Source organism: Ambystoma mexicanum, chromosome 11, assembly GCF_040938575.1.
Source record: "Ambystoma mexicanum isolate Mex_15411 chromosome 11, UKY_AmexF1_1, whole genome shotgun sequence".
Classification (NCBI taxonomy): domain Eukaryota; kingdom Metazoa; phylum Chordata; class Amphibia; order Caudata; family Ambystomatidae; genus Ambystoma; species Ambystoma mexicanum.
The window spans coordinates 1,432,635,167-1,432,662,208 of NC_090934.1; the positions used below are offsets into that span (position 1 = coordinate 1,432,635,167).

At 43.3% G+C, this 27,042-nt stretch overlaps 1 protein-coding gene across 5 annotated transcripts in view; it reads right to left on the minus strand.

Annotated features, from left to right (window-relative positions):
• Nucleotides 1-27,042, minus strand: part of MCTP2 (multiple C2 and transmembrane domain containing 2) — a 1,028,969-nt gene that overhangs the window by 603,907 nt on the left and 398,020 nt on the right. For all 5 annotated transcript variants that reach the window (XM_069625066.1, XM_069625063.1, XM_069625064.1 and 2 more), the window contains exon 3: nucleotides 4,217-4,291. In XM_069625066.1, the coding sequence (XP_069481167.1) occupies nucleotides 4,217-4,291 (75 nt within the window). The remainder of the gene's footprint in view (nucleotides 1-4,216; nucleotides 4,292-27,042) is intronic.

Consider the following 27,042-nt stretch of genomic DNA (forward strand, 5'->3'; position numbering starts at 1 on the left):
TTCTCATCCGCAGACATATCCCATTCAAAGCCAACATGCAGCCATGCGGTTTGTATCAGGTGCCTTAATTTAAACCGTTGTGTTCCTTTGATGTGATGTAACACTAGACCTCCCAGATTGTGATTGCAGGTGCATGTAAGCTCAGTGATGCAGTGTTCCTTGTGACATGGACTCCTCTGTTCCCCCTAGTGTTGAGGTGATGGGTGGGGTCATTCAGGTGGTTAGAGGAACTGAGTGGAGAGGGGAATGTTGTGCTGTCACCTCAATAAGGGCGGTCCTATCAGTTCAATCAACATTTGGTAGAGACAAATTTACCTTGGAGCCATTTCCTTATGCCCATGTAGGTCTCCAGGACCCTGCAAAGTTTTGAGGTGTGCATACGCATGTCATGGGGAACGTATGCAGGTTACCTGCGGGCTGTGGCGCTATACAAACATGAAAATACCATCCAGTGTCCCTGTTTGATGTTATAAGTTGTTCGCCGTTTATCCGTTGGCGCTGTTAATGTACTTAGTTGCTGATCAATGAGTGTCCATGGTGCTAATGTTGGCTGAACGCATGGGTCTCCACCTTCTCGATGAGACATCTAACCTCTCCCACTCTACTACTGGCCGTTTCCTGCTACATGCATATTGTTGAGAGTTGGCTGAACTGTCCATTTGCTACAGTAGAAACAAGCCATTATATATGTGGTTGGTCTAGCTGATATTCAATATGCCACTCCAGAAGGTGGTCAAGGTGGGATCCTGTAGACCCGCTACTCAAAAGGAGGCACATTAAACCCACGTGGAGTCCCTGCACCAGGGCAACAGCTGGAGGGCTACAAGTCACAGAACAGGACTGTTCCCATTGATCCCAAATAGGAACAGAGAAAAGTTGTTTCCACTGGGAAATGTGATCTGAGAGAGGAGGGTCAATCTGTAGATCGTCAATGGACCATCCCGAGTTTGGCAACCATCTCATCTTGGAAACGGCTCTCCTGAACATCCGTGAAGATCTGCTCTCTAACCTTGACTAACATTCCCTGTGTCTTCATCCTCCTCGATCTCTCTTCTGCCTTCGACACGGTAAACCATACCATCCTGCTCAACCGGCTCGGTGATAACCTGGGTATCACTGATCAGGCTCTGGCCTGGCTGACCTCTTTCCTCTCTGATTGACCCTCCCAGGTCCAACTTGGGTCCTTCCTATCATCTATCTTCCTCTCTACCTGTGGTGTTCCCCAGGGGTCTAACCTTTCGCCCTGGCTTTTCATCCAATAACTGGCAACTCTCGCCCACTGCATTGCCATTTTCTGCTCAAATGTCCAGTGCTACGCTGATGACAACTCATTTTCAGGCTGTCCTCGGCCATCTCCTCTCCCTCTCTGATCTCCGATTGCCTTACTGCCATTCAAGATTGGTGTTCCGCCAATGATCTTTGTCTGAATGCCAGACGGAGATCCTCATCACCGGCACACCTTCACCATCCTTTTCCCTCCTCCTACCCCTACCTGCAAGGCTAAGAACGTTGTGGCCATCTTCGACTCCACACTTTCCTTCTCAGCCCACATCTCTGATGTCTCTAAAAAGTCAAACTTCCTACTGCACCTCCTGAGAGATACTCTGTCTTTCCTCTCCTTCCCCCAGAAACTCATGGTCTCCCAAGCTCTGCTTCTCTCTAGGTTGGACTATTGTAACAGCCTCTTTCTAAATATACCTGCCTCTACTTTCTGCCCTCTGCAACTAATCCAGAGCAGGATTGAGAGACTTGTCCTTGGCCTCAAGCCCTGGGATTGTATCTCACCAGCTCTGAAATCTCTCCATTGGCTCCCAGTGGATGCAAGGATTAAATTCAAAACCCTGTTTATTTTCCACAAGTCTTTCTGGGGCATGGGTCCAAAATACCTTCAGCTATCCCTCCGCAAATACCACCCCCCTCGAGCTCTTTGCTCTTCCTCCAACTCTCTCAGGGTCAGTCATTTTTCAAAGAACCGAGCTGGGGGCAGATCTCTGTCTTCGGCTGGGCTTCCCTCTGGAGCAGCCTCCCTGCCACACTAAAACCTGAGAGCCATCTCTGGTTCCGGAAGCACCTTAAGACCTTCCCCTTTGTTTCTACCTTCGCTCCCCCCTACGCTGCTGATCTGTTCTCTCTTGGCACCGCACCTGGCCACCCTCTGTCCTTTGGGCCGAGGTACCTGGTCACCCTGCCACCCTCCCGCACTGCCTCTGGGCCACCCCTTGCACTGGGGTCTGTATCTGTACCCATACAGCCCCCCCCACCTTTTTTCTTCCTGCACTTATCAGAACTACCCCGTCTGCTGTCTTAAACCCAGCACTTGCCAATTGCTGGCTGCACTACCACTGTTTGTTGCTTTTATTATTTATTTATTATATTTGATCTGTTTCTGCTTTGCTCGGCACTCTCCACTTCTCCCCCCTTCCATGCAATTTTCCCTCCCCCTCTCCTATGCACTTGCACGTTCTCAATGTCACTGGGCCTAGTAAAATCATTGTTTTGTTCTCCCCTGTTCCCCTCCCTTGCCACGCTCTGAAACACTTGTGTACGAGCGCGAAAGAAAGAAAATATTAATATCAGTATCTGTTGTGGAGCCAGTGAAGGCTCCTTGAAGAGTAATATGTAAAAACCACCAAAGAGCCCCTCAATAGTGCTTGCGTACATCCCAAGATATTGTGTAAGTCAAGATGGTGCTGATGACTGTGCCACTCTAGTGCCTCATGGAGCCTGGTAAGGACTTCTCTAGGCACTCAAGCAATTCACTAATAATGAGGGCCAATATCTGTATTGTCAGACAGAAGTAGTATTTGCGTGTGCCATGTTGATGTGCCAAGTGAGGAGCACGGCTTACCGAAAACCGAGGTCTTTAATAAAAGGCCTGCTGCAGGCTCTGAAACCAAAGCTTAGGAAAACAGCTTCATATGTTGGGAAACCAAGACCTAGGAGCACGGCCTATTCGTAATTCTAGAAACCACTGCCCGTCGGTCTACTGAAAACCAAGGTGTATGAGAAAAAGTTACTGCAAAACATTGAATTCATAATACATACAAAAAAGAAAAAGAAAAAAAAGACCTCAAAGAATGGTCTGTTGCATAGCCTGGAATAAAGGCATAATAGAAGAAAGTCCTGCTGGGAATCCTCCTGGAAACAAGGCATCTGAGAGACTTGTATTGTGAAGTCTAGAACTGAGGTCTATGAAGAAGCCCAACATAAGTATGAATAAAGCCAGAATCCAAACAAGAGATAACCTTTGCAAGCAGAGAGCTGAACACGAGGAGAAGAAATCCCAAAGACTGGTGCAAGTCCTAACAAAGACATGTATAATCTAAGGTGAACCCAAGTCAAAAATATCAAATATTGAGATCTAGTAAGAACTTCCTTTTATTTGAAGGCCAAACTGCATACAATTGTGTTCAGCATATGTGTATTTGGTTGTGTTCTCCCTCACCTGTCCTAAATATGGGAAGTAGGCACTCTTATCCACCCAGCTACTTAAACCTCTATAGTTCTGCTGGAACTGTTTAAGGGACTACTACCCCAGAAGGTAGTAACAGGAAGTCATCCAAACAGGTTTTGACACATCAAAACAGAACACAGACACTGTTAATCCTGACAAACATGGTTGGAGTGGTTTACACTGGTGCTTCTGTCTGATAAAACAGATAGTGTACTTTCACCAACTATGTAAGAAATGTAAAGTCTAAAGCCACAATACTCCCGGTAATGATAGCCTCCAAAGAGCAGATAACGGTAAATATGTGGCTAGCAGGGACTATTACATAGTTGGGGACAGAACTTCTCAGCTAACATTCCTTGCAACACAAGGGTTCTACATATTATCACATGGTGCGAATTCTGAAAGACACCAGCACACTTACACCACAATAACCTAGTTCCCTAGAGTCATCTTTGCTTTTCATGCTTTTATCCCTAGTAAAAATTAAGGTGGACTAGATTGTAGTTTCAGGAACCCAGGTGTTTCTAATCCCAAAAATGTTTTTAAATAATGCATGTGGGTAAACTGTGGAAACAACCCCATATTCTATATTTTCTATCCAGTTTGTGTTGCATAAAGTAACGTTCTGTGCCCCATACTTTAACAATGCCATGTACATTTAAAGGGGAACATTTTGCGATGTAGCACTATAACAAACCACAAGCTTGTAGCAGGATACGACCAGCCATAGGATTGTTCCATAACAAAGACAGTAAGACTTACAGACTGCTCATCAGACTGTTGAGAAATCATCGAAGATGCCATTGAACAGCTTAAATCCAATCCAGTAGACATATCCTGCATGAAGAAGAGTAGACAAATCAAAAGGCAAGCATAAGAACATACTGGGAACTACATGTGCATCTGTCAATCTGCAATTATTACACTGTGCCAGAACATTTAAATAAGTTATAAAAGGTCACCCCTAGAGTGAATCCAGAGAACATATTAGTAATATGGCTACTGCTCCACACATTGACAATTTTAACTAAAGACCTCAGAATTCAATGCCTATGGCTATCCAATTGGAGTGGTTCCCCTCATTTCCCACCACTAGAGCAATATAATTATCAAAACAAGCCAACACTGTAGGCTGTTATGAATGCTTTTTATCATTCATCGATTAGCAAGTTCACCTGCCCTTTCCTCAAAAAAGGAATGATTAGAAACAGTCATAACTTTCAAAAGTAAAAGACCTACTGCTGACATAAGCGCAGTGATGTAGTATTTTGCTTCCCAATTTATGGGGACAATGCCTTATCCTTCTCTTGATACAGACATTAAATTGAATACAGGATTTTCGTGAAAATTTAACTACAAGTTCTTGTGTCGGATTGCTGTACAGAATTAAGTGGTCTTCAATACTGCTCAATATTGGATGGTAATGTTTTGGTTCTAGCCCTAGAGAATCTAAGAGACAAGTCTTGTATCCCATGCGTGAGTGTTTAAACCTAGATGTTATCAATAACATTCCTGCACAGTTTTACCACAAAAGAAGTATTTACACTTGTAACCGTGTGCCTTTTCTATCAAATAAAATGAAAACCAACACTAATGTGGTCACTTGTTTGGTATATATATACATATATATATATATATATATATACATATATATACATATATATATACATATTCTCTTTTAATAATACTATTTAAGAATTACAAATATACTCAAAGAATATGCAGCCCCTAATATTACCAATAACATATTTGAATGAAGTCTTGGCATCCATTTCTTCTGTTTACTTCTAGAAATGTAAAGTAAACTACAACCAATGATCAATCTGTGTATAACATCATGAAAAATGTCACTGTAAACCTTAATCTTAAACTGACAGGTGTGTTAGGGTTGGTGAACCAGTAGACAGACGAGGTAATGCCAGCTGACCCCCGTGAACCCACTAAATGGAAAAAAGCTAAACAATTTTATTTAAAAACCCATAGCTTCGAAAGGCAGTTACCAAAAAGCAATCTAAACCCATAAATTACACATTTCAGGTAAAGTATTTTAAATTCACCTATTTAGATTCTTCTCTTTCATCCACAAGTGTGTTGATGTGTCAACCTATCCTGGCCAAAGAACAAAATGGGGGGGAGGGGGATCAACTATCTTAAAGTGCTATTCCCAAACTGGTAACATAATGGTAGTTTCTCACCAGCACAACGAGTACCTGACAAAATACACAATTGTGAATGTTAACGGAATAACCACAGGAAACAAACCAGGTGGCAAAAGAATGGGTAAAATGGTTCATTGTAGTCCTAAAGATATTGAAACAGGCAAAAGAAAATAGAATTTGGAAAACTGGCCATGTACCACTTGTTAGGCCTAAAAGCAAGTTCAAACTGCCATGGTGAAGGTACTAGAATAGCCGCTTGCTTCTTCCTGCATAAGTGGTCCAGCTCTGTGGTTCAGCACTGCCTCTGAATTCTGCCCCTCTTGTCAGCTGCTCACCAGGAGCAGTGAATCCATTTGTTCTCCTTTACTCTAATGACACGTGTTTCGGCAAATGGTGCCTTTTTCAAATCATGGGCATATTATTTCATGGTGCTAATGAGTATGGTGTCCAGATATTAGTTCAGAACACCATATTTATTAGTACTACGAACTAATACTCCCATGATTTGAAAAATGCACCAGTTGCCGAAACACGTGTCATTAGAGGGCAGCTCCTAAGGGAGCATTTAATTGTTTGTTCACAATAAAGAGCTTTGTAACTTTACATATACTGTGGCAAAATGTATTGATGAGGATTTAACTCTACTGTACTAATCGTGGGGTACATTGATCTCTGTTTTCCTCACATATGCGACCCTGTCCATCTGGACTTACATGGAAATTGGTCGCCGGGCGTAACAAGTTGGCAACTGCAACCCCCACTCTAACTCATTGAATCCATTTTTGTCTGTGTGTTAAAACTTATTATACAGTATGAAGTCAATTTTAGGTATTTCATTGCCAGCCAATCCTGACTTGTGGGTGTTATTGTCTTAAACACTAGTTTTATAATTTTATATTATCCAGAGGTTTGTTATCCATAGATTTGCTTTGATTGGTAAAGAATGACAGTGCATATGACAATCATGATCCATCAACTCCTTTAATATTTGAGCGAACCCACGGCAAAGCTTCCAACCATCTATTAGCAAAACTGGAAACTTGCCAGAAGCTTTGCGTCCTAAAGACTTCCATTGATTTTGCAACTATTCACTCATCACTCATGATGACGGAAGAGGCTAACGTAAAATGTACTCCCATAATTACCAAACCATGATGTTTTGAAAAACATTAATATAAACAGAGAACATATATAAAGGAATTGAATAAATCCTATCCATTGCAAAATAAATCATTGGCTCTTATTTGTGGCAACCGGGGCTTAATTGTATTTTCATTACTGTTTGTATAAAGAAAATTCAGATAAGGACACAATACTTTAGTGTACATCACTACAGAGAAATGGAAAAACACCTAGCTTAATCAGAAGTGCAGGACATGCACGATTTCCTTTTGAAATATGGTCACTGCTTTTCGAAGCAGAAAGCAGACCCATAAACCTTTATTGGTTTATGGGCCTGCAAACATCGCTCAATGAAATAATGTAATGCAAAACTATAGCAAATAGTTAACATGTGGGTATTGCAACTAAAATGTGTTCAATGCAACAGTAAACATAACATTGTTTCAATGTTAAGTAATTTGCCTTGTTGCCTCAGGCGTTCAATGCAGGCATATGCATGCAATAGTTGACATAGGAATGCACAAGCAAATGATATATTGGATGCCTATTTTCAAGAAAAAAATGTATACTATAAAATATTAATTTACATACACTAGTAAAATTGAAGCAACAGCCCTGCCTATTTTCAATTAAATAAAATAATGCAGGTCAAAAGCAAAATTGATTTCCAATCATCAAATATATGTCATAACTTTCAGTAACATGTTTGTTACATCTAATCTAACTTCTATCAAATAATGCAACTTTGGCTTTTTGAAAGTAGATACATCGGTGCTAGTTACAAAAACTAAACACAATCCTTAACAAAAAGTAAAAATACTGAGGTGTTCCTTTCCTCTTGTTCATGTAGAGAACATAAGAACATTTCGGTTTCATTTAATTTGTTAGCCTTATAGCAATATAAAATGACTAGGCATACAAAGTTAAAAATAAACAAGCATTTGAGCATATGAAATGCGTCTCAAGTATGGAAACATTTAGAGATCATCATTACACAGTAGAACATTTTCCAGAATGATTAGAAACAAATTATTTTGGGTGTAAGACGTTGCCCTTATTTAAACTGGTAACCTAAAACAATGACCCCCATCCATTGCCACCTTTGGAATCAGACAAACCACATACACATCTGGGGCAAAGTGAGTGTGGAATTAGACCCAAACTTGTGAGTTTGGGATCTACTGAAACTCACTTTAGCATCACTCCATTTACCTATATCAGGACTGTCCAACTCCAGGCCTCGAGGGCCGAATCTTTGTCGTTTTGATTCACCTCATTAAAATTCATGAGATACGTTTGGATACAATGATTCTAAATGTATGCACATTTGTCCTCATTAATATTAATGAGGGATATCCTGAAAACCCGTCAGGATTCCAGTCCAGGAGTTGGACAACCCTGACCTATATGCAAAGAATCAAGTCATCCTGGAATACTAGACAAGGACCCGGAATGGCGATGCCAATGAATAGTACCCTTTTGGCATTCAGTTACTGGTCCTTCTTTGGTGAAACGTTTCCTTTGAAAAATGCTGCATTCTCTTTCCTCGAGTGCAGAAAAGAATATGTGAGGCTAGTCCCATCCCTGAATGAAGTGAGTCTGAGGTTATAAGGGAGCACCCTGAACATTAATCAATAGGAGTTGCTTTCTGAGTTGTGAGAATCTGGGGAAAGGAGACTTTGCTGCACAGATGCTGCAACCCCTTTGAATTAGCCAGACTACTTGGAGTGTTGTGGCGGATTGTTGTGCAGGTTGAGGTGGAAGTAGTAAAGTGGCTGAAAAGTTAAATGATGAGCAAGTGCATGCAGACCTGGGCCAGTACTAGTGCTCCAGATAAGGATTTTGAAGTGGGAGCATTGTACTCCCTATTTTTTAATGTTCACAGTAAAATTATTTTTTACGTAATAAAAACGTAAATTCAATTCCCAATGGGAGTATTTTCTAAGCGAGTAAAAATAGATTTTTAACTGGGGAATGTTTTTGTAATCATTATTTCTTTGCACCTAGTTATGCATACAGCTTAAAACATACATGTTTACTTCTTCCGATCGCGCACTGGTAGCAGTTTCTTCCTTTGCCACTATGTGCACTGCTGGTCCAAACATATCCATGGAGCTGTGTGGGTGAAAGCAGAGGTACAATGTCATATGTGTCTGTTTCCCAGTTTCTGTTGGGTTTATTTGTATTCCCTATTTTTATTTTTGGGGAGTATTTGTCTATTTTCAGGGAGTAAAAGTGGCCGATACACCCCTTATCTCTAGGGCTTGGCCAGGCTCTGGGCTACAGCTCTCAGCAGATTTGCTGCACAGACTTCTCCTTGCTGCCGGACCCCTTTCAGGGACTGGGCTAGCAGGTTTGCCACTTATTCCTCTCTCCTCCTTTCATGTTCTTTCTAGCTACACCTACTTTATGGAATGCTTTCACAACCATGTCACTGCTGGTCTCCCAACACCACTTATACCATTTTTGCAATGCCCCAAAAATGTTTTGGATGAGTGTGCCCACTTACCATTTATCTCCCAGCTAACAAAATTATGCAGGACATTGTTTTCTCAACTCCCCAATATTTGTGCCCACTCCACTTTCCAGTATCCTCATGGCAGGAGGATTTGACCCTCCGTTGTATACACCAATTGATTGACTGGATCGGACTCCAAGTGCGGAGAGATTGAAGACCATCTGAGTAAGGTGGAAGCTTAATGGTGGCAGTGGATCTCTGCATGTCAGTTCCATCCCCTGAAGAAGAGTGATCCCCAGCCAGTACTATTCACAGTAAGAGATTATTCTGCGACTCCAGAAGAATTAGAAACAATCTGCTATTTCACTGTTATACTCGAAAACGATCAGTATGTATGGCAGTCTGACTGTCTGTGTATTTCTGCTGTGTGTGTGTTAGGCAGAGACACTGAGGGCTTTTCCCCATCCTGTACACATTGTAGTTCTCCATTTTTTGGTTCTCCTTGAGGGGTATCCCAGGATCATGTCCTGGTTAGAGTTGGGGGTCTGGATTGCCTATTGGGGATTTCCCATATAATACCGCCAGGGCTTAAACCACTGAGGACATGACTACAACTTTCCTCAGAATTCCCCTGTAACCCCCCCCACTACCTATTACTGTCACAGCATATACATATAACATGCTCAAAGAAACAAGACCATACATGGCAGTTACCCGGCACTGGTATAGAGAGAACATGAAAGCAGAATGAAGCAAAGGAGGTGGAAGACGACTACAATAAGTGGGCAAACTAAATTGATCTTTGAGGCCAAGGGAGAGCAGTGAGGCCCAAGGGGAGCAGAGAAACCAAAGAGGCTTAACAGACTAAGGCAATCCGAGACTGCTGAGAGGCCCAGGAGACCCAAGCAGAAGTACAAACGTCCAAAAGGACCTAGAGGATGAGAACATCTGGAAACACAAAGATCACAAAGGAACCTCAAGAATACAGATCCAAATGAACCTGAGGGGCAGATTTGTCATCTAAGAATAGCATGAACTGTGCATTATTTCCCAGAGGTTGTCAATCACAGTGAAACTGGGCACTATACCTCTGGGAGTTAACTGAGCTCTAGAAGCCTGTAAGTGACCTGGTGATAGATCATTTAGAGTTGCAAATAATGAGCTGGGCTCTGTACCCCCAACACTGTATTGAGAGGTCAAGCATGCAAAGTGATCAATCGCCAGAACAGGACTTTGAAATGTAACAATGTACCAAATGGAGACTAGCATCCTACTCTAAAGAAAACCCTGATGCAGTATAGTTTATTCCTTGTCCTAACCTTTTTTGATTCAGTTCTTTATAGAGCAAACCACAGATGTCCTTTATAGATAAACTCCTAAATCCTGCATGCATTTAGCACATTACCCACCCTGAGACCCAGAAGGTCTTTTGAAACTTAACTAATGTGGTAGACCAACAAATCACACTGTACGTGATCTCTCGCAATATCCATAAAGTACACGTGCAGAACAATCTGCAGTTTATGACAACACTTCCTTTTTCTTGCCAAAACATTCTGAAATATGCCACCGCATCCTGGCCAGTTTTGCTAAGGACTCGAGCCTAGGATATTGTTCTCTTTGAAACTTTAAATTGGCTTCTTAGTTTGTTTTGATTGATGTCATGTGTTTTACTGGGAGTATTTGGATTCCTGCAGATTTTCTACTATTGAGTTAGACCACTTCACCATTTTCCTTTGCTGTGAATTATGTCTAGTACATGCAATGTCAATGCAATAAGGGCAGCTCATTCCACTAAGGGCTAATCCTTGTGTAAAGTATTCCACAATGAAGCTCTGAATTAGCTGCATAAGACTAGGTGCTCCCCTTATTTTATACCTGGAGCTACATATGACACCAAGTGAAAGTAAAAAATAAAGTGACAACTTACCTACTATGCCAACCCAACTGTTAAATGACGAGCAACAGAGTGTAACGCTGTACCCCTTCCAGTTTTAACATAACACTATACCCATCTGTTATGCCGGTTGACTATCCATGATATTAGGGAAACAACGAAGGATGTTACTTAACATCAAAAGAGCAGGAACAGTCTACCTCACTGTCTCACAGTGAAAAAGACCCAGGTCTGCAGTGGACTGGAGATCGAGACAAAGATGGGCATTAATTTAGTGCCCCGGAACTATTTACAATTAAGTCAACTCCTGTTTCATCTCCTTGTGAATGAGCCGCTAGAAGATGGTTTCCTTTCTGTAAGGTTACTAGACAAGTCAGCAGGACCTTCCAACCTGTGGATAACTAGACTGACTTCATAGAGAGAACACCAGTCTAATAACCTGGTCATTTTGGACCTTACTACCAAGAGGGCAATTGTAGGAGAATACAATTCCATGCTCAGGGCAAGGGAACTCAAATACATGCTGCCATACTAGCTTTCACTTATGATATGGCATTTATAACGCGCCTTTACACAAGTGTTTCATCTTATGCTTTGAGTACTATGATGGCTAAAAGATGCAGAGGCGCATTCAGTTACCCCCAAGGAAACCCTAATCTCATTAAACTTAAAACACTTTCACGAATGGTCAAACAGAAGATGAAACAACTCATAGTCCCTTTCCTAGGAACTCCAAAGTGGGAGTCATTCCTAGTCCCCATCATATGGATGTGAGCAGGAGAAATAAGAAATTCAATCTTATCAGATTACTTTCCTATAATGGTAAAATGCAAGAGGGAGGGGTCTTTGACAGTTACTGGGTTTAACTCACGGTAAATCTACGTACAGTGTTCCCAACTCAGGGGAATTGTCCTCTGAGGAAGTTTGGGGATTGCCTCAAGCACTCACACCAATAGCAGTTGTCACATAGATCTCAGTACACACACTAATTAGAAAACCCTATGTTACACAGTAGAACAATCTGTTTTGTTTTTCTTAAGGAAACCCGGAGTAAGCAATGTTGTATGTCTAAACAGATTGGCTTTTAGACAGTGCAAACCTAGTAGAGCTGGACACAGCACAAAAAGAGGTTACAAAGACAATAATATGGATCCCATACAAAGGATGGAATATTATGTGTTGGAGTGATTTCTTCTTTGAAACAAATATGAAAACCTAAACATCAAGTAGTAACAGTAAAACCCTTTATTTCCACAAGTGCATAAATAATTGTTCAACAATAGTAACTCCTCAATTCTGAGTTGGGCATCTGAGCCACCGGTATCTCCATGAATCATCATCCCCTCCCACTGACTCAAAGGTCGCAGAGCATACAAGGAGACAGGCGTGCTAGAAACTGGTTGCTCAACCTACACTCGTCCCCGTTTCCCGAATGGTCTCTTTGCCTTTGAGCAAATGATACCCTCTTTCTATTCTCAATTTCTGCATACAGGTCTCCTCAACACCAGATTATTCAGTGAAGTTCATTGTTGGATGATAGTGACTGTAGTATAGCCTTACTTTAGGCCCATGTGAGAGTGTCAGAGACCTGAACCTGTCAAGGGAGATGGGGGCGGGTGGGCACGGGGGGCTGGTAACCCTATCAACCTCTGGCAGAAGGCATACCAGGATGGTTTCAAGAGCCAGTCCTGACCCAGAGGTGAGTTGAGATGTAGGAGTTAAGAGCACCAAGTCTCCACTTTCCCACTACATGCCTGGCTGCAAATAAGAAGTACCGCTTTGGATTATCATGCACTTGCCATGGAAAATACTTGCCTGTTTGCTCCATCTTCCCTTCCAGGGAGATGAAAGATAGCAGCAATCAAAGAGGCAGTGGGATGTTGCTCGCCACAGACCGGCGATCAGGATGCCCGACTGCAACATTCCATGCATATAGAGCTGCCAATTGTTGTACTTAGTCACCATCATAGAACGTGGTTGGACTCGCATGTGAAAAGGGGTGGGACTTAAGAGGGCATTTACGGTTTCTCGTCTATATAATCTGGCTGCTGGGGAAGAGCAAAGTAGAAAATTGGCCCGGGGAACCAGGTGTGACTGGGAACCAATTGAAGTTGGAGGAGGAGGTTAAAAGGGGTCAAGAAAAAAAGAGAGAATATGGGTTATTTGGTTGAGATCAAGGTGGAAGGAAGAGGCAGACAAAGAGACCATGTGATAGAAGGATGGTGGAGTGGCGCGTCGAGAAAGATAGAAGTAAGTGCTGAAGAAGAGGTATTGGTTGATGAGAGGAAGTAGTACCTGTGAGGGTGTGTGGTAGGAGAGTGAGACTAAAAAGTGTAGGTCATTGAAAGATTGACAGAAAGGTGACTGGGAAAGAAGGAGGGCGACTGTAGGAAAGAAAGGTGGAGAAGAGCTTAGTGGACAGTGGGAGTGCAGAGTAGTGGGGGTCGGAATTAGGGGGAGTGGAGAGTAGGGGAGACTGGAGGGTAGTGGCGAGTATGGGGGATTAGAGTTAAAGGTAGGAGCAAAGTGTAGGCATGGGGTATAATAATAGCAGATGAAGAGTGAGCGCGGGAGAGAAGTGAGAGACAGTAAAATAAGACAAGGCAGAGAGAGGAAAGCAGTGAAAGAAAGGAAAGAACATAAGGGTGCTGACCACAAGGGCATAAGACAGGAAGACTGGGTGACACCTATACTGTAGGAGGGTACCTAATTTCTATCCTTTAACCACTTTCATGCACGTGGGATGTCGAGCTAAGATCTACCTAGCTAGAAGACCTAGACAAGACAGTTGTCTTTACGTCCCGACTACTAGCCAGTGTGAGGGATCAGAAATGAGAGGACACAAAGTTGTAGTTTTCTTAGTATTTGACATATTTAATAACATAAAGAGGGGTGAAATAAATGGTCAATAAAAATGCCCCTTGTGACCAGGGTTTGATTCCCTTCCCCTGTATCAATTCAGGAAGATCTTTGGAAAAGTTCTGTTTCAACAAAGTTCTATTCACTTCAATGAAACATGTATTTTCCATCCAATCCACCCTTCAACTTGGTAAAACAAATGTCTTTTCCACAAAACACTTGTTCAATACCGAAGCAACAGTTTCTTCCACAATCACAATTTTTCTTCTGGTGAAATAACTGTGAAGCCAGTTAAGATTTACACCAACCCAGGAACTTTGGTAGGTAAATAACGATTTTGAAACGATTATCTTTGAGTCTGTGTCTCTCTTGATACCATGCCTGTCTCTTAATAAGAACTCAAATCCAAATTGAGTAATGTGCAAATGTGTGACCATCAACTGGCCAATGGAAAGTGCAAAGTGCAACAGCAGCAATCTGATCAATAAAGTGCAGTATCAACCAAAGTGGGAAAAATACAATGTGCAAATGCAATAACAGCAATAAAATGGATCAAATGCAATTGAGCCACAGTGGGGACAATACAATATACCTGGAGAACAACCAAGATATCAAAACATCATATACAAGTCAAAGCTCTAATGAGCAAGAAATGCCTCAATGAGGACTATCACATAAACCGATTATCATAAAACAGCAAAATAAACAGATCATAAAGATACAACCCCAAAATTGCATTGTTAGATGCACATGATCTCCAAAAAGGTTTACTCACATTTTTGGTTCTTTTTTTCAAAATGTTTTCTCTTTAATTCAAAAGTCTTCTTCTTTTCAAACAAGAAGAGAAGTAATGCTTTGCCAATATATAAATTACAAGCCATAGCCCTGGTGTTTCCCAGGTCTGTAGCTGACATGCATGCAGGGGTCTGCTGTAGCCTTGTGTATGTTATATTGTGTTCAAACTTCCTATTTTAGAAAAATTGCAAAATCTCCCAGAATCGCATATACTGATAGCACAGGAAAGGGGCGGACCCCATTCGACCCCTGTGCAGGGAGAATAGGTGGGGTTGGTCAAATTTCACTATCTCCAGTACACCCCACACTGGGATGCCAATGGTGTGTCCTATTTATGAAAAAGTTAAAAAATCGGCAATCTCCTGAAATCGCTTATGCTGACAGCACAGGGCTGGACACCACCCTGTGCAGGGCAGATGGTGGGGTTGGTCAGATTACCGTATCGTTAGTATACCCCATACTGGTATGGCGACCTTCATTTGCAAAATCGTCAAACTCCCAAAATCACCTACATTGATAGCACAGGGCCGGACCCCACCCTGTGCAGGGTGGAAGGCTGGGGTTGGTAAAATTTCACAATTGCCAGTACACCCAGACTGTTATACTGACCAAGGGCTGACATTTCAGCCCATCAACTGTTATGGGGCTGGAGCCAACCCGAACATACAAACACACATTCACAAAAGTTATATATTTATCCAAGAAGACATAACTCCTCATCAATGTTATGACCATCAGGTTTCCTATCCGTATTGTAAGTCTCAACTCCAGCTGGCATAAATTACGTTCTTGATTTCCTTTCCATTTATGCACATGAATATGTGCCATGACCCTTGCCCCTAGCCCTCACTGGCAAGTCAGCCTTCCAGTTAGGGCCAGGTCAAAGGCCTTAAAACATCATCCAAGTTACAAGGAACTGAGCTATGCGGTCTAGTCTTTTGGGTGTGGCAGGCCTGGGACTATTTTACCTGGACTACTTTACCTGAGACTATTTAAACTGCACCCAAACAGCAGAACATGCTTTGCGTTATTCTGCTGTGGGCAGCGTAACGCTCACCGTGCCCAGTGCTTTGATGCCAGCTTACCTGAAACCAAGGACCTGCAGAGAGAGAAAGAACACTACGAAACTTACCTGGAACAGTATCCTGTCTTCAATCCATCGCCGACTTCCACTCACCTGAAGTTACGAACTCCATCATCCGGCACCGCATGCATCCTGGAATACCATAACCTGGAAAGAGGAGAAAGAAAGGCAGCATTAGTAAGCGTTTACTCACTTTTCCTCCCGAATGAAGAAAGCCACACAATTCTTACCTGAGTAGTCATCTCCTGGTCAGTATCATTGCTGGAACATTACAGCGCTCCGCGAGGAACATCGCAACCTGCAAGGAGAGAAAAGACACAGGTTAGCAATATAAAAGGCGAAACAGCACCGCGCATCGCGCATTACTCACCGGACAGCATCGCACACACCGCACTTTCGTCTACCGGCCCATGCTCATCTTCAAACTGCATGACAGCACCAAAATACCTTTCCATACCTAAAAGGAAAGAAGCAAGACATTATTATTCGAACTAAGAGGAACATAAGAACTGCATATAAAGAATGTAAAGCAGCAAACCTACGGAGTCGCAGCAGGCCTGGATTCCCACAGGGGGGCGGGATTGCACCAGTGAAGTAACTTGGTCGCTGCTCGCCCCCAACATCTACGCACCCCTGCCACGAGGACCAGTATGGAGAATCCACCTTTTACAATATTAAGCTGAGGAGAGGGCCCAAGTGGGGCGGGGGGAAGTTGAGGCCAAGGGAGGTGGGAAAACAAAGACAATCTGGTATTGAATCCAGCTCTCCAATATTGCAGACCCATCTTTAACCAGAGGCCTTGCCAAGGGACCGGGAGAGGGTTCGAGAGTGCAAATCATCCAACCAGGGCTGGGTGGCGTCCCCGTGGATACCAGGTGAGCGTAACATATGTGCTAAATCTCCAAAAGACATTAGGGATATATACATGCATTCCTCCTTGCAGTCTGCAACAGGATCTCCATCTACTTCAAGAGAAATGATCACTGGATCCCAGTCCAATATGGATACCACAGCCATCTAATCCACTGGACAAAAATATGTGATAAAGCACATGTCCACAGGACTTTTTAATCGGCATGCCCGCAATAAAATATCAAACAACGTTGCACATCAGCACGGGAGTCAGTTGCAGATTAAAGGCTGCCAACAACCACCAGGATGCTGAGATTTGCAATACAAACACCATCTAGAGACCTGGAGCCAATTTAAAGACGTAATGACCAGGCTCCTAAATGCAAATTCGGGACAATCCGAACACCAAAGGTCAAACCACGTCACCCTGTTGCTCCCTCTTATATCATCCAAGTCAACTAACACCTAAGTGCTTTTAACAAATAGGCACTCAGTCAAAATTAACATTTATAAATCACATTTTTTAATTTCATAAACATCACACAAATCAACTCAAATTTGTAAAACATCATTGATTAAATTTTGTAAAAGTACATAAAAACCTTTTTACAAAAATTCCACTAAAACAATTCTCATATGTAAATCACCTCTGTCGTGTTCACCCCTGCATCGCCTGCTTATACAAAACTTAATCATGTACAACATTAGGGTAACCACTTAATCAAAAAGAGACCAAATGGTCGGTAGCTCATTAGTTCCTTATTAATAAAGGATACTACTCTACAAGTAATCTATCTTTTGAGTGTGCTCCTAACCCCATCCATGCTACCTTGGGGAGGATAGGAACCCGGAATATCGGAATACTATTTATATTGTAACTCAATCACAATATACTTCATTGCTGAGATTTGCACCCTGGGCTGTAGCCATCCTGCCACTCACTGACAGTCCAAACGCCACCTTACAGATAGGGACCAGGGAATATAACTCTACGAATACCATCGGCCATGTACTTGAACTTTGTGGTCCCCATTTCTTCCGACAGGATTTTCTTTCATCGCCTCCATTTATTTTATTTATATGCGCAAAGCAGAAAGCCCGGAGGCATAGGGGCGCCAAACAGGACGAAATAGCAATCAACATGAAATGATGAAGACAGGTAGGCTAGGAAGCAGGAAAGCTAGCAAAGAAAAAATAGTTTTCAGCCCTCGATAGAAGATGGGAAATTCTGCACATGCTCTCAGTTCAGCCGGAAGAGCATTCCAGAGTCTGGGGGCTCCTTGGGGGTAGGACCCCTGTGCCACGCATGCAAGTTGATCCGTGGGGTTGCTAGAAGGAAAGTATTAGATTGCAGTGTTCTGCAAGCTGGTAACCAGAAAATGCAGTTGGAAAGGTACTTAGGCCCTTGCCCATACAGGCATCGATGTGTGAAGCCGTGCACACAAAACAGAATATTGCCACTCACTGGGAGCCAATGCAAGGCTCTTCTAGCTGCGGAGACATGGTCTGTTCTATGCAGCCCTTCCACAATGTGCACAGCATTATTCTGGATGATCTGGAGCCGAGAGAGCTCCCCCTTGGCAATACCCAGCAAGAGACTGGAAAAGTAATCCAGCTTGGCCCCTATAACGGCACGTCTGATGGTAGCACAGGTGGTAGTATTGAGAAAGGGATGAAGCTGGGCCAACAATTTCAGGTTGTATGATGTACTGGAAAATAGGCTTTGTTTCACCTGCTGGCCTCTTTGGGTGATACAAGTTGTCATGTGTGGTACATGTAGAATTTCCTTACAGGGATCTTGCAGTTCAGTTTTGTGATCGTCTCACACTGGTATTTGCCAGAGCACCAGTGGTTTAACTGTGATGTGTTCCTCTTTAGCTCCTTTGACTTTGTCTCTCACGTCCACTGCCTTGATCTTTTTCTCTGAACCATCCACAATGTTAACAAGTCCTTCTCAGGCACCAAACTCTCGCAGTGGGAATTAGCAGGTCCTGGGTTACTTTCACTGGTGAAGAAAGAAGGGCAGAAAGGTTGCCACCCCCTACCTCGGACCCCTTTGGTGCACAGTGCATCCCCCAGCCTCTCCCACAGGTGCCCTTTTAGCACCCCCCAAGACCAAAAGCTGTCTTTGCTACTGGTTAGTTTACCATAGATTCAACAACATTCTGAATTCATGTGGCAATTCCCCAAATTGGGAACAACTCTTCTCCAGCTTGCAAAGTGATTCCTACTCTCCTCTCACTCCACAGCATCAGGGGTTCAGGAGGTTCCATGTAATAATGTCCCCACAAAAATGTTGCCAATGAAAAAAATTCCCAGTGACATTATATACAACGGCAATATATATAGGGACATTATTACCCAATACCATTCAGGAGCTACTCCGAGTGTTCATTCTCATAGCTGTGGCTCATCAGATCTCTGGCCATTTTGGACTCAGCTTCTGCCTAGCCTTCCCGAAACACATTCGGTGCCCTGGAAATCCATGATTTCTCGCTATATGAATTGCCCACAGATCTGCATTCCTGGTCAGGTGGTATTACGCACCGAGAGTCGACACGTTTTGCTATTGCACCGGTGATGACTTGTCCATTCTATACATTAGAAGGCTATGGATGGAGCGATCCAGGGGGATACGAGGAGATGAAACAGTTTAAGAGAGGGCAAGACAATCCAAGTTAGTACACAATGTCAAGGGCCAAAATAATTCTCTAAACAAAGAATCACACTTGAACATATGTCTTGACTAGGAATTCACATGTTTCTGCATGATTCCATGGCATCCCACGTCCTTTCGTTAGCAATTGTTTTATAACTGAAGCAGACTGGTCCTTTAGAAGGAAGCTGTGCGTGATAGCAATACGTTTGCATTGCACAATTTCCCAAAGGGAAATGTCACAGTAACATGCACATTTCATAATTACAGAAAGATGGAACTGGCTGTATACAAAGGGCGTCTTTGAAAATGTAGCACAACCAATTGCACTTGTGACAGTGTGATAAAACCAATGGTGTAACGACTTGCATTTATAGTGACAGGCTGCTCTTCACGGTCTGTCGCCAGCAGGTGGGATAAACACCAACCTTGTGTTTTGCCAAGCTCTTTGTGTATGGAGAAGAAATAGGGTGTGAACAAGAGTTAGGGTATGGAGAGAGAGAGTTGAATGAAGAGAAAGGGAGAGAAAAAGGGGGAACGGGAGGCAGTCAGAGGGAGTTGTAGGAAGAGTGAGGGAGGGCGAGAGGGACAAGGAAGGAAGGGGAGAACGAGGAAGGAAAGTGCGTCTGGGTGTGTGTGTGTGTGTGTGTTTTTTGCCCGTGTGTATGCATGTAGGGGAGGGAAGCAGTTTCAGAAGAATACTAAAATAAGTAGTGACGCCGTGACCCCCGGCGGGGGACATAATAGGCAGAAGTGAGTACCGTGAAACACATTTGTCAAGGGTTGCATCCATACTGATTGACAGCCAATTGAGTTGAAACAGATTTCAGTTTAGCTGTAACTACCATTGAAGCGTGCTTTAATTTCACCAAGACCATTATCGGAATGGGGAACATGGTTGCAAAAAAGTAGTGGAACTGTTAATTAAAAATAAAAGTAGAAAAATAAAAGTAGTGGAACAACGCTCCCGACCGTTCCCGCTCACAGGGGAGGCAGGATACACTTTAACTTGAGTATGCAATCTTGGTATCATTTTTGGAAGTCACAAATCATGCTTTCAAGTGTTTAAAAACGCCCATGTAGAGTTTTTACCTTATGCTTTCATAATGGAGATCCTAGACCAGCATACCATTTAATCAGCTCTCTGGAAAGTTTCTTGCGAATTATACTGTTCCAATGGGCATTTATCCTTTCTCAGATTTTCAGTCCTGTTTAACCAATGTATGTGATTATACGAGAACAGAAGGATATTTGACACCACCAAAACTAATATGAGCAGGTAGGTATGTCAGTCTATAAAAATAGGGTTTTAGAGTAACACCTAATGGCACGAGGACTGGATTTTATGAATATTCGAGAAGAATAAAATGTAATACACCTGTCAGTATCATGAACTGATCGGGTAAGAGGACTCTGTCCAGGTCGGTTTCTTTCTGGCCTCTCCAAGGGCTGTTCTACAGTGCAGGTCACAGCAGGCTTCGGTCTTCCCTCTGGTACACTGGAAAAGAATAGTTTTTGACACAATATGTGTTTCTAGATTCCAAAAACACTGACCTCATACTCCAAGACTGGGTTAATTTACTAATCTAACTACAGTCGTATAATAGTTGCGTTAAGTGATGAATAGTGGTTGAAGAGTAATTACGAATTAATATAATTTCAAAAATAGTATTTATTACAGCAATATTTTCACTGGATACCCTTTCCTCCTCCCGCCTTCCTAATTCTGTCCATTCGTTTTGATGAGACACAAATCTTGGCAGGCTCAAAGTTCGAACTCTGGCTCTGTGTGTACTGTGGCAGGTCACAATCTGTCCCTAGGTCTATGAATCTAAATCCTATTTTGTAAAAAAAAACAAAACAAAAAAAAAAGTCAAAAAGGGAGCTTATCAGCAGGTCTAAATAAATATCATACAGTCCTCTGTCCAGAATCCTACTCTAGCCTAACCACTTTCTGCATCAACAAAGGAACACACCAAAACATCAAGGAGGATTGTTGTGGAACTATTAACTGGAGGGGATGGCTGCTTGCTTCTGACCACCAACCCCTCTCGCTTTCAGTAATGGTCTTTGTCAATAGTTTGTTTCAGATGGATAGTTATTGAAGTTCTCAGACACTACCCAGCTATTACAGTCTTGGACTCCCGCTCTGTCTCTTCCCACTCCTGGATTCTTTCGCCATCTCTCTCTCTCTCTCACAACATGGATTCCTTAAGTCTTTTGTACTCCCCACTCTGTGATTCTCTCAGTCTCTCCTCACTCTGGGACTTTTCTCTCTCAGTCCCCACTCTGGGGCTCTCTCTGCCTTTACCCATGCTGGGGTTATTCTCCTGCTTCTTCCACGCTCTGGGGTTTTCTCCCTCTCTTGTGTATCTGTTGGTCTTGCCTTCTCGCTCTCTTCCTCAGGATTAACCTTTGTTTATCCCCACTCTGGGTATTTTCCCTCTTTCTCTCTGTGGCTCACTCCCTCTCTTTCCCACTGTGTAACTCAGTGCATTGATCTGTGCTCCTCGGGAGGGGCGTTGAGTCTTGTCGGTTCTTCGGGCATTGCGGCGTCACTTGCGCAATGTTTTAGTTGGGCTCCACCTGAACTTTCCGGGACTCTCCTCTGGTCCTTGCAGCTTCTCAGTCGATGAGGAGTTGCTTACCCGACATCTCACTGTCACTACTTCTTGTCTGAGATATACTACAATGACCTACGGGAATGGTAGGCATTGTGTAATTGGAGGTGTTTTGAGGGAAGGTGGAAGTGTCAATTGGATACTGCATTCTCCCCACATATTTCGTACTCTGCATGAGGTCCCCCCTCCCCATGAGATCCTCCCTCCGAGTACCACCGCCAGGGGTATAATCGGGAAGCAGCCTCATCTCCCTGGCCTCATGGAAAGGGGCTTACCCATCCAAAGCAGGGACGATACCTCAGGTCCATCACAATGTATAAACATATTTGCAATGAAAGAAAACCTTTATCATGGAGTTTGTGCACAAAACACCTTACGTTATGATAACTTTAGAAAAGCATATCTTGTTCTTAGTTTAGAAGAACCCCAAATATTCAGCAGTTATGCAAGCCCTATAATAACATTATGGATTCAGTTATTTCCTGGAGTATGTTATATTTTTCCAGTCTCTCTCCTCATTGCATAATTTACTGAATTATGACTCTCCTTGCACTAAGGGGACAATCGCCCTTTTCCAGATTTGATATGCATCGAATTTCATTAATCTTTTGGTACCAGAAAGATTAAGGAAATAATGCTACTTGTGCCCAATTCGACACACAGCCAATCAGCCTACATGAAGAGCCTTAATTTCTTTTGGCTGCAAAACCATACGCACCAATGCAAATGGTGTATTTCAGATGGGCCTGCCTCTGTGCTCGCGCCACGGGGCGCGACCCGTCTTCTTCTCAGCTATGCACGATACATCCCTCGATTGCCCAAACTCTGCACGGGGTCACACCTGCAGTCTTCAGGACTAATTCTTGTTAGGTTACTGTCCCAGAGTTCAGACACAGCCTTCAATCAATTCCCTGCACCACACCTTCTGCCAGCTTCCGAAAGATGCCATCCACCAGCAGCCCAAGGCACCAGCCTTTTGCAACCTCCTAGTTTCAACCAGGAATAGCAAGAAAAACAAAGACTTTATATTCTGAAGTAGCAAACTTAATTCGATAGGAGGAAGGAGAGCAAGTCAAAATCCTTATTTTTTTCTGTCCTCTCCCTGCACCTTTTAAACCCTTTTCAACCAACACTGCCCCCTTCATGTTGCTCTGCATGCATTCTTTAACATTTTCCCTCCTCCTCCCTGATGTCACCCGTCACCACCACATGTAATGTTCCAGCCTTTACTCTGGCGACCACTGGACAGAATTTTTGTTCATCACATCATTCTGTGTCGGAGCGGAATATGAACATCTTTTTACTTCCTTCTACGCTTCCTGCATTTGACTTCGCAGGAAAAACAAGCTTGTTATTGTTATTTTCAACAAGCATCACACTGTTACATCATGGGCTCTGAATTTTTCCTCAGCATTCTGATTTTTAAATTCTGCTTTATTTCTTTAAAGCTGTGTTTTCATGCACCTGCTGCTGTGCTAGGATTTGTATGACCTAACAAATCTAATGCACACTATCCCCAAAAACTAAGTGTTAGTATCAGTGTACTAAACTACACACAGAATATACTGCACACATTATTTAGCTCATAACCTCTCCCACAAGATCTTCCTCCTCACTCTCAGAACTTCACATGGCTGCTCTGGTCCATGTTACCGTTCTGCTCACCAACACTGGTGTTCCTCCTAACTCGCCAGCCACACCTCCTTTGGCAGCTAAGATGTGGTTAAAGTCTGTAGGACCTGATGAGAGATTTCTGTGATTGGTTGTCTCAGAGACGCTCCTCCAGGCTGGTTTACTCTCTCTGCTTAATATTTGCAGGAGATTGGACACATGCAAGCTCAGAAGCCAAGTCAGCAATTAGTAAATGGTATATAGGGATACTGTAAAACCTAGGCCATTGATACCCTACAAAGGTGTTATTAACTGTGGTAGGGATGATGACAAACCCTTATTAGAGTCTATCTCCCAAGGGAGTGTCACCTCCTGAGGTATCCCGCTTACCCTTTCTCCTCGGGGTGTTAAGCATAGAGGGCTCAACTCCCTAGATCTACAGGTGTTGGCTATGTCTCTCTCCCCAGTCCTCCTTGGAGTGATGTGACCATCTCCCTGAAATTGACATTGTACCCTATCCATTTCAGAGACTGCCACCCTGTTTGAGACATGTCCTTTCATAGATCTAAGGTGATCCTTATTACTCAATACCTACTTGATTTGTTCCTCATTGCCATTGTTTCCCATGGGCACGCTCCAGCTTCCCTAACTATCTCTTAGATGTTTCCCTTTCTCCATTGATGTTTCTCATTTAAAAAAAAAACATTTTATTGTGATTTGGTTGCTCAAAGTCCAACTTACACAAAAAGAAAAACACAAAGATAAACAATAACCACAATACATTCCTTAACAATAAAAAAACGACTCAACCTTAATCAATGAATCACAGGTAAACATTATCATGCAATTAAAAAAAATCAAATTCATTTACAAAATTCTACACCATGCAATTAATAACATCTTAAAAGGTAGTCCACTGACACAAACGCATAAACATGTCAATAAAAAATAAAAGCCGTATACAATTCATGACGAGACACCACAAATCAACACTCCTTAAGACTCCATGGATTAGTTACGCATCAGAAGTCTCATATGCTGTAATGCAGGACAATGGGCCTCATTACGGGTCCAGCGGTAACCATGGTGGTAAAACCAGCAGATTGCCGTCGGACCCGTAATTATTTACCGTAGCCTGACTTGCCGGTGCCACCGGGGGATTACAACTCCGGCGCCGTTAAATTGTAAGTCTCCATTCCCATAGAATCTGTTAGGACTTTATGGGAGTGGGGAACACGGAAGCACTGCCAATGTAAATAATGGTACTAGTGCTACCGTGAAAACTCTGCGGGAGGGTGCCGTCACGGCCGGCAGGTCTAGCCTGCTAGGTGGGATGGAACCCCTCGCTGAGTTGTAGTGTGCCGTTCTGGAAACAACGGTGCTGGTAAGCTTACCGGCATCATTGTTTCCGGGCCGGCACATTTAGAATGAGTCCCAATGAATCAATAAATGCTCCTTTGATTGAATCGTTCCCGCTATATTGCAGAGTTGACAAGTCTTAACTTAATACCAGCGTCAGATCTATTTTAATGACAAAACAGTGTCACTCCAGGTAGAAGTAAATTCATTTTAAAATGCAACATTTTTCTCCGCCATAAAGGGTTGGCAAATTGTTTTAAATAAGATGGTAGAGTTTCAAAGGGTTTGACAGATATACAAAATAGGTATACACATTTTAAAATGTATAGGCATGCATTTTTCCAATAGTCACAAATACAATCGTCATAAAACAAACCTTTTTTTGTGTGAAAATGCAGGGTTTGCAATATACACATCTGATGACTGTTGGCTATTTGTAAGTATTGACTCGGCAAAGATCTTGTGCCCCTTGTGCAAAGCAGTAAAACACAGTGTTCGGGGGGGGCGTGGCTAACTAGCCATGAAATAGGACGTGCCTTCTCGTGCATCTCCTGCTGAGCCGACACTGATCCTGGAAATTACGCCTGAAAAATAACTCATGCGCTCCAGAAATGAAGATGATGGGTGTCTGAATAAGTACCCTGTAGCAATCTTGAAAAGCAAGTGAATCGTGCCTGGTACCCGGGCGAAAATAGAATTCTAAGTATGCAGCCACGCGGATACAATGTCGCCAAGATGGCGGACAACAAAGGGATCGCGTCCGCAGTTTCGGGGATGACCGAATGCAGCTGAACGGCGGTGAAGAACGAAGGAAGTTAGCTGCTGCAGGATGCGTGACGCTCTGCTTTCAAGTCTTACTCCGGACCTTTATTTCCAACAATAATGTGGCAGTACTTCGGAGCTTGAGTGAGCGAAGCAATTGCCATAAGCGAATACAGTTGCCATGTCACGGAGGACAGGCATCTGATGTTCGCGCGGCTCCCTGACAATCACAAATGTTGTAACAAGGGACACAGACCGTGGGCGGCAGTGAGGGCTGCAGGGGGGACATCAGCCGCGAGCGGTTTATAAACAACTGCAGCTGGGCCCCGGACGCATGTTGAACGTAGCGGGCGACAGTAAAAGCAATCACGAGTGCAGAGCTAACAGGAACAGAACGTTAGCTCGTTACATAAATGATGGTGGCAAGCCACACTGGGTGAGGGTGTCAATTAGACCGTCAGAAAATATCCTCTGATTACAGTGGTGTGCAGAAAACACGAATTGGTACACTGCCCTGTTATAATGCTATTTGGGAGTAGTGCTCCACGGAATGTAGCGCTACACCAGCACTTGGAGAGCGCCAGAAGCCCGCTCTTCTATGATAGGGGGCCTAGGAACTGATCTAACATTGTTGGCCTTAAAAGTAGCTGGGACATACATAAAGCTACTGGACCCACACTAAAGCGCTGCCAGGCAACACAGACACTTGGGTATACTGGCATATTAGCATCAGGAGTGAGCAACAATCCAGCCCTTCCTGGACATTTGCCGGATGCTGGTACGGTAAGGAGAAAGGCGACAGGCATTGGGGTGAACACGTAACATTGAACGCATTATAAGCCTGAGTTGCACTGGTGGTAGAGAGGAAGGAGCACCTACCGGCCTATCGGAACAAGTGAACGGGGTGCTGACCACAATAGCCAGAGAGGGTACGTGGGAGGACACGACCCGCTCAGAGGATAACAGTGCATGCCACCATAGATGGTGACCCTCTGAAGATGATGTGCTTGGGCCCGAACTGACCTGGTGGTGCCACAGAAATACTGTGACACGGTACTGGCACAGCACGGAGAGACTGGAATTGGAGACGTAGACAAGGCCGCACGATACCAGTAAAAGGACCCAAGGCCAGGAGTAAACAGCCCACAATGGAGGTCTTTGCTAAAACACAACGGACCCCCACTGCTCCGGCACAAAGCGCAACAGCAGCTTTAATGGACGGTACCCCTGAAGGAGAAAACAACTCGGTCCTGGCAGCCATAACAGAGCTGAGAACCTCATGGGCGACAACAATGGCGGACCTACGAAGGGCCTTGGAGAATAATATCGATGCGGAGGAAGGGCAAGATGGAA